The following is an 8,115-nucleotide window of genomic DNA, read 5'->3' as shown; positions in this document are numbered from 1 at the left end:
GGGATGGGGGGAAATGGTGGGATAAGAACACATATGTAATACCTTAATCAATAAAGGAAAAGAAATTGTAGCCATAAAAAAATTTAATGTACCCTGTGATTAAAGCAAAACATTTTATTCCTAGTAATCCCAGTTCCTATTTGCCCTATGACACCTATATTGTAACTGCTAGACACGGACTACAGTTTGTTATGTGGTGTAGAGAAGACAATATTGAATAAGATGATGATGGAAGGAAAATCACATAAAACAACAGTGTTATCCATTTAAGAAGAGGGAGGCATGAGTCCCACTCTTCTAAAAAGAGTGGAAGGAAGACCCAGAAGGAGGGGAAACAAGCAATCAAGCCTCCCTTCTCTGGACCAGACTCTCAGAAAGGGAATGCATCTTAAGTAGGTTGAAAGGAAAGCTGGGAGCAGAGAAGACTTTCTCCCCGCTCTGTTTGAATTCTGAGAGGGGCAGCCACACAAGGGAAGAGAGCTGAACTGTGACTGTTGCTGTGTGAAGGAGCCCAGAGCCCAGAGCCCAGGAGCCTATCAGCCATGGCCGTGGGCTTGGTCTGCCTGAGCTGTAGGATCTTAGAAGCTAGAGAAAGAGCTTAATTTGGATTCCCTTGTCAACACTCCCCATCACTACTGCAGGTCATGGAAAACGTGCAGACATTCCCACACACACACTATTGGGGAGATAGAAGACAGCTGACGTGAGAGTTGGCAGGCAAGAGAACAGGTCATCTTGCCTTAGAGGCTGAGGGCATGAGTGGGGGTGGGGTGGGGGGGTTATGGGGGGATAAAGACACATATGCAATACCTTAATCAATAAAGGGGGAAAAAAGGTGCACAGCCTTCCTTGGGGGCTGAATGGAGGATGTAGGTATGCTCAGGGCTCTGCTCCAACAGTGAGAGCCAGGGTAGGGCTGAGTTAGCTGGGGAGGACCACTGGGCCCTGATCAAGCCAAGAGAACAAGCAAAGCACAGCGGCCACACCTCACCAGATACCACTCCCAGGAGCCCAGGACAGACCTGTCCAGGGTCCTCTAGAAAGGACCAGTGGGGATCCTGAGGACAGTGTAGGATCCAAGGCCTTTACCTCATCACCCTGAAGTCGCCCACAAGCTCCTTCTGACCCTCCATTCAGATTCCATAGGGCAAGAGAAGCATTTAAACTTCAACTGTATCCCTCACACTCTCTCACCCATCCGAGTGGAAAATGCAGAACCATTCTCTCCTCATCGCCAGGCCATCTGGCATTAGTCATCTCCCTCAGGGTTTGCATAACAGGAGTTCAGTATACATCAGTGATTTCACTGTCAGTTTCCCTCCCTCATTTGCTTCTTTAATCAAAGCTTGAATGAGTGGCAGAGGCAAACGAACCCAGATGCACATAGGCATCTGGCTAAGGGTTTTCCAGCTGACTGAGTACACAATAGAAACTACTTTCAGGGAACCGGCCTTCAAGGTAGAATAAAAGGGCCAGAGGGACAGACTGCATTTGAGGGAATGTTTGAGCCATTGTCCACATGAAATTCAACGTTTCTGCTGCTGCCTGGGAATGTGGAACAGCCCCAATGATGTGTTGTGTCCACAGCAGGCACAGGGCAGACCTGCCTGAGACGTTGCTGAGACCCTCAGCCCTTAAGCCTGCTAGCTTTGTTTCGTGGAGCTAAATAGCCTCTAAATAATACAGAATATTATATTCTGTATTTAGTGCAATTAAGCATCAGCTGCAATCAAATGGCTCAATTCAGTTTTATTTCTTGAGAACCTCCTGCATACAAGATATTGTGCCAGCTTCCTCGGAGGTAAAAAGAGAAATCTTACTCCTAAAGTTTGCTTAAGTGAAGCACGTGATTAGAAAATAAGAGAGAGAAGAGCCTGAAGTCATAAGAGCTATTTTTTTTAAAGGTCATGGGATTCAGAAAGAGCAATTCTACACAGTTAGAAGGATCAGGAAAGGGGTCAAGAAGTATGGTCCTTTGAAGAACAACAGTGCTCTGAGGTGCACAGGAGGGAGGAGAAAGTACTCTAAGTGGGGAACTAGCCTGGCAAACGTGCAGGAGCTCTGAAGGACAGGTGGTCTCACTTGCTTAAACATCTGGAAGAGAGTCCCCGGTACTTAAGACTTGTGAGGGAAGTAGGGATTATTTTGTGAATGCCTTAAATATTAGCTGGAGAAATTTTTACTTAAATTTATTGAAAATGGCGAGATATTGATATCTAAGTAGAGGGATGGGGTGTGGTCAGATGGGACCTTTGGATATACCCCCAATACATTTATAGTTATATTTCCTAAGGCCTCCTGCTTCAATAAATAAACCATTTGCTTGCACAAAAGGAGGTCCTTCTGTGCCCAGAAGCTTGGAGTGCTAAGCTACCTCAAAATTTAACCATAACTCAGAGTTCATGTTTTTTTTCTCATAGAAGATACTCTGTTGTATCCCTGTGTACCTTCCTTCATAGCAATCATTATAGTTTATGCATATTAACTTATTTGTGTGACTATGTGGTTAATGTATCTGCCCAATAAGATTATAAGCTCTATGACAGGAGGATGTGTGGTGTCTCTTTGGCCCTCATGGTATTCTTAATGCCCAACACAGTGCCTTGCTTATAGCAGGCACACATGAATATTTTGAATGCAGGCATGCATGTAGGAAAGCAGGAATGCATTGATGTGGAAAAGCACGAAAGCATGAATGAACTAGTTAACAATAGTTTTGCAGGGCTGTGTCTTTGTATCATTTGAACCACTGCTCTACCCTTCATTGTCTAATTCAACCAGATACTAGGCATGTATGGAAACACTGGAAAGGGGGGATTTCTTAACCATGAGTTGTAAACATTGACGAGCCACAATAGGGGAACTTGTCTCACAGTAAATGCTGATCGAAGTCCACTGCAGATGGATGTTCCTCCTGAGGCCGCTGTGGGTAACTTTCTGATGAGCGCATCCCTTTTCGCACCACCATTTATCTGTACGAGTTCACTTTGGACTTGGGCAGCACTGTCAAACATCACCATGCCTACCCAGGACCCTTGCTCAACCGTCTGCAGCAGGAAAAGTTTGCCTGCTTGATTCATTCGTTTTAGGCGGTCACCACTCTGAATGGAGAAGCAGAAGACAGGCAGTCAGGTTGTGTTTAGGTGGGCAGACTAATAACAGAACAGGCCAGAGGGAATTTGGAAGGGGTTGTCTCAACAGAGAGTAAATGGGAGCAAGCTTACTCAAGGCATATCCTTCTATGGGAGAAATCTTCTCCTTTATATTTAGTAGTATTTTGGAGTAGAATTTTTGGGCCTTTGTAAAAATAGCCCTAAAAGGTAAAACCAGATTAGGCTGTAGTTCAATCGTTAGGCTTTAGAAACAGGTCTGTAGACCTGTGCACTGTCAGGGAAACATATATGTTAAGGCTGTGTAATTCACAAATCGAAAGCTAATTTAATTTGGCAAATGAGACACTTGATGCTGAATGTTTGTTGACTAAAGTGGCGGTAGGCATTCCTGATGGCAGTGTGAGTGCTGTAACATCGGACTCTCTGGGCTGGCTAGATTATACTGTATGCAAATGTGAGATCTGCATCCAGAGACTGAGACTCATTGCACGTACTTTCATGCTTCCAGACTTATCTAGGACCAAGCACACAATTCTCTGTCCGATCTGCAGCAATGAGAAGGTGGGTTTGGGTGGTGGTGTCGTCATAGGAGTGGTTTTCTTAAAGTCCTCAGAGCCGCTAATCACTTCCCAGGTGCTTCGCAGGTTGCATCTTTGGTTCTGCAGGTTTGGGGCTTCTTTGTTGTGGTTTTTTTCTGTACAGAATTCGACCACCTGAAATTGTCAGTAAAATGACATAGATAACAATAAACTACTGGTTAAAATCTTTAATGATTTGATTAATTTAAAGTATGTTAATTCCTTGCTCTCCTCCCTAGTCTGCTTTGTTCACTCATAATCTTGGTCCAGTCTCCAAATCACTGCAGAGCACTGCTGGAGAAAATCACAGTCACAATTAGAATTCCTATCTCCAAACATGCGCTCAACCTTGTGGAAACCTTAGGGCTTCACAGCAATCATTTGCTTGCTTTTGGCTTCCTTCCTACTTTTCTATTTTGAGCCATCGCCACTATCACCAAGACACCTGCATTTCAGCGTTTCTCTCGTGGTACCATCTTATCTTTCCATCCTTTCATTTCCACTCACTTCTTTCCTTCCCAATCACTTGCCAACACCTCACATTCCAACTTTTAACACCCAACATTCAGCTCTCTCCGAAATCCACTTGGGTGTTCTGCCAGCTCCTCAAACCGCACATGTTCATAATTGAACTCGTCACCTTGTCACCTTTCCTCCAACTTTGTTCCTCCTCCTCATGTATTTCCTAGCTTGATGCCACCACTATTCACCCAATCTTCTAACTCAGGAACCTGAGAGTTTTTCTAGCTTTCCCCCACCTACAAAATAACCATTTCACTGTCTCTCCAGTTCATCATCTTTTCTCCTTTTCCAATGGACTCTCTATCATTCAAGCCCTCACGGTCCCTCATCACACTATTGCAGTCTCCTATCTGACTTTTCTCCCTTGCTCCCCTGTAGGGAGCGGCTATAGGGTCAAGCCTCGGACTGACCTGTGGCAGAGCCACATACAAGTCCCAGCTTGGAGGGCAGAGCCCTCCTAGCACAATTAAGCTTGACCTTATGGTCCTCCCTTGTTCCTAGGTAGCTAATGGGCTGTGGGAGGTGCAGCAAGTGCTGCCAAAACAAGGCTTGAGTAACAAAATAGATTTGAAACTTATAAGGACATTGTAAACATGTTGACCACTCCCCTTGTTTTGCTTTGTGTGATCTGACTATAAAATAAATCTTCGGCTTACAGTCTGTGTCACTGTTTCCTCATCCAGGCAGTGATCCACCTGGCCCCAACTGTATTCTCTTGTCTGTTTTCTTTAATCCTTCACTGCCCCTCCTCAGGCTCACCCCTGGCTGTGCTGGACATGGTTCACTCCCCTTCCAATTGGTCCACTCCATAGCTTCCAGAGGCATCTTCCTTCTTACTCCTGTATTTAAGACCCTTTGGTGGCTCTTAATTGTGAAGTAGTCTGTACTACGTCACATAGCAAACAGCAATCTCTATAAAATGCATTTTTCCTTCACTCTCCACTTCACTCTGGCTGTGCAGTCCAAGTCTTTGATTCCCCCCATGGTAGCCTTGTCAGGCTGTTGTATATCTTGACTTGGCTCATGATCCCCATTTGTAAAGGAGTGCCTCTTCTTCTGTCCTCTGCATTGTGAACCACACCTTCATGTTTCAGCCGAAAGTTCATTTTCAAAATAGTTTCTCATTTTCTACCTTTCCACCAAAGAAAAGCGAAATTTTCACTCAACCCTGTGGCCTCACAGTGCCCTATAGAAACTTTAGTAAGGCCCCTTCAACATTGTAATGCATTTACTGAACTGTAAATCCACCTATGTCAGAAACCTGTCCTATTAAATTTTGCTTCCTCAAAACCTAGTCCAGTATGTGACACATAATAAAAGCTCAATATAAAAAAAACTGCACATCAGTTTTTTAATCTACAAAATGGTAGTAGTTACTATGCAAGAATTACATAAGAACATATTCAATAGGGTCAATACTAACACAGCCAATAAGTGATAGTGTTTTTTTTTTCCTTTTATTAAGCATTTACATTGCTAGCATTTGGGGGATTAAAAAAGGAAGCATAGTATACCTAAAGTAGGTATAATTTAGGTCCTCCTTCTCAGTTATTTTATAGTATTATCATTCAATTAAAAATCTTAAATGCCTGGGATTCTATAATTTAGAATGCAATCATTAGCTGTAAAACAATTTTCTCTTTGCATTTTTCAGATCATTTTGGTAGTGTTTCCATGTTATCATTCTATTTACTTTTGAGTAAGGGAATCTGAAAAACTTCTGCGTAAAACCCCAGGCAGAGGTTCCCAAACTTCACTATGCATCCACTTCAACTCTAGCTTGGTTAATTTAGAACATATACTCTGGGAACCTCTGGGAAATTCCTGAGCAAGTCTGGAGGTGGACTGCGAAACTAGAGTGAAGGATGGGCCTAGGAACCATGGTGTATCATGTTGTTATTGACAAGTTACTTCACCCTCTATTCCAGTGGTTCTCAACCTTCTGGCCCTTTAAATACAGTTCCTCATGTTGTGACCCAACCATAAATTATTTTTGTTGCTACTTCATAACTGTAATGTTGCTACTGTTACAAATCGTAATATAAATATCTGATATGCAGGATGGTCTTAGGCAACCCCTGTGAAAGGGTCGTTCGACCGCCAAAGGGGTCTCGACCCATAGGTTGAGAACCGCTGCTCTTTTCCAAAAGGAAAACATCACTTTATGTAAGAGACTGGAAGATAAGAGGGACTCCTCACTAAAATCAGTTAACTGAAGCACTTAATCTTAGTTTGTGCAAATTCATTGATGTATATATTTAGCATTAATAAGGATAATTTTTTCAGGTTTATCTTATGGCCAACTTGTCATTGAAAAACCATTAAGAAATATTTGTAAGCTATTAAAACTATGTACAAACTCCGTAAGGGCACCGACACTCTTAAAAAGAGAAACTTTCAGGAGCATTTGAGATCTTGCTCCCTTGCATATGTTGTCAGCGTGGTTCAGATAAACTCATAAACAACAACAACAACAACAACAACAAACAACACACACAAAAAAACCAAACAAGAGAGAAAATTTTACTTAACAACTAAAAGTAAATAGGCAGGCTGAAAAGAGATCTCTGAAAATTAAATTAAAGGCTACTGGTCTTGTCCTTATTAACTAATTAAAAGAATCCCCCTGGGTAAATTTCTTATTTAATGAAAAAACTTTGTGTTTGTCTGCTTTTAAGGATATTTGAAGTCATTCTAAACACTGAAACTAAAAGCTAGTGGGAAGGAGAGGATGGAGAAGCAAGAATGAACCTGAAGAAGAGGAAGGGGGAGACAGGACTTCACCCTGACTGTGCACTCTTGGCTGGTCCCACAGAGATTCAGCTGCTCAGTGATGCCTTCCTAAAATTTGATCCTCTCCTGCAGCATCTGGGATAAAAACCTCATTGAATTCATAGTGTTGAGAGAAAAAAAAGATACTTACAGAATTAACACTTGGTGAAAACATTATGGAAGCCTTCTCCGTCTGCTCACGATCAGGTAGGAACTCACATCCTTTTTCAAACAGCCCTGTTACCCTGTCGACTTTGCAGGATTTGGTCACACAGCTGCCTCCTTGACACTTCTTTATTACATTTTTACCAGTAATATCTGCCGAACACCTGAAAATGTATTAAGGTTGGATACTCAAGTGACATAATTATTTCAAAGGGCTAGACTCTGTGGTTGAGTTCTACAGATGACCTTGTCCACGATGTCCTCTCATAATTCAAGAGACAAATACATCCTTAAACAGAAAAATTATTTCTGTTTGCCAGAATGTATCTGAAGAGTCCCCAGATGGTATCAGAAATTGTTTCTCTGCAGCAGAAAAGCGAAGTCTGGTTTATGGTTGCTGTTAGGATGAACAAGGGTTGCAGACCTGAGGCACCGCCTAATGTAGTCCCCTCCTTCCTGGAAAATCTGGCCTCTGTTTCCCTCAAAAGGCTTGGGTTTTGTGTTTCTCGTTAGTTTATGCCATAGTTTTTACATAGCTCTTATATGTCCCTAAGTATTTTAGATTTTCCTTTATATTATATGCTTGTGAGTCTTATTGCTATCATAAGTGGAATGCTTTTCTCTAACATCTTATTATTTGAGTATATAAACAATATATGAACACTATAGAAAATTTGGAAAATTACAAAAAAGTATAAAGAAGAAAAGAAAAACATCATGTTCCACAATCACAAATAAGCTACTGTCAACATGTTGAAGCATTTCCTCTCTCTGTATCAGCATAACATGGCACATAGAGTTTTGCTTCAGGCTTTTGAAAAACGTAGTATGTTAGTATAATTAAAAATTTAATACCTAATTGCCAGAGTCCATTCATTGTCTTCACTAGCTGAGTTTAGACAGAGACCCCCCCCAAAGCTAGTAGCCCTTGAAAGTCCTAGCAAAGGTCAGGGCTGTGCACCACC

General features: G+C 42.1%; 1 protein-coding gene and 1 long non-coding RNA gene across 2 annotated transcripts in view; one reads left to right on the top strand and one right to left on the bottom strand.

Annotated features, from left to right (window-relative positions):
* LOC102251799 (calcium-activated chloride channel regulator 1) overlaps positions 1-8,115 on the bottom strand; it is a 35,299-nt gene that overhangs the window by 12,166 nt on the left and 15,018 nt on the right. The window contains exons 5-7 of the mRNA XM_005885500.2: positions 7,137-7,314; positions 3,608-3,826; positions 2,874-3,101 (exon numbers count right to left, since the gene is read on the bottom strand). Of these exons, the coding sequence (XP_005885562.1) occupies positions 2,874-3,101; positions 3,608-3,826; positions 7,137-7,314 (625 nt within the window). The remainder of the gene's footprint in view (positions 1-2,873; positions 3,102-3,607; positions 3,827-7,136; positions 7,315-8,115) is intronic.
* The window catches only part of LOC106724629, a 57,291-nt gene continuing 56,078 nt past the window's right edge, over positions 6,903-8,115 (top strand). The window contains exon 1 of the long non-coding RNA XR_001360476.1: positions 6,903-7,192. This is a non-coding gene — a long non-coding RNA (uncharacterized LOC106724629). The remainder of the gene's footprint in view (positions 7,193-8,115) is intronic.

This window comes from Myotis brandtii, unplaced genomic scaffold (genome assembly GCF_000412655.1).
Source record: "Myotis brandtii unplaced genomic scaffold, ASM41265v1 scaffold909, whole genome shotgun sequence".
NCBI lineage: Eukaryota > Metazoa > Chordata > Mammalia > Chiroptera > Vespertilionidae > Myotis > Myotis brandtii.
Note: the sequence above shows the minus strand (reverse complement) of the source record. Positions and strands in the feature narration are given on the sequence as shown.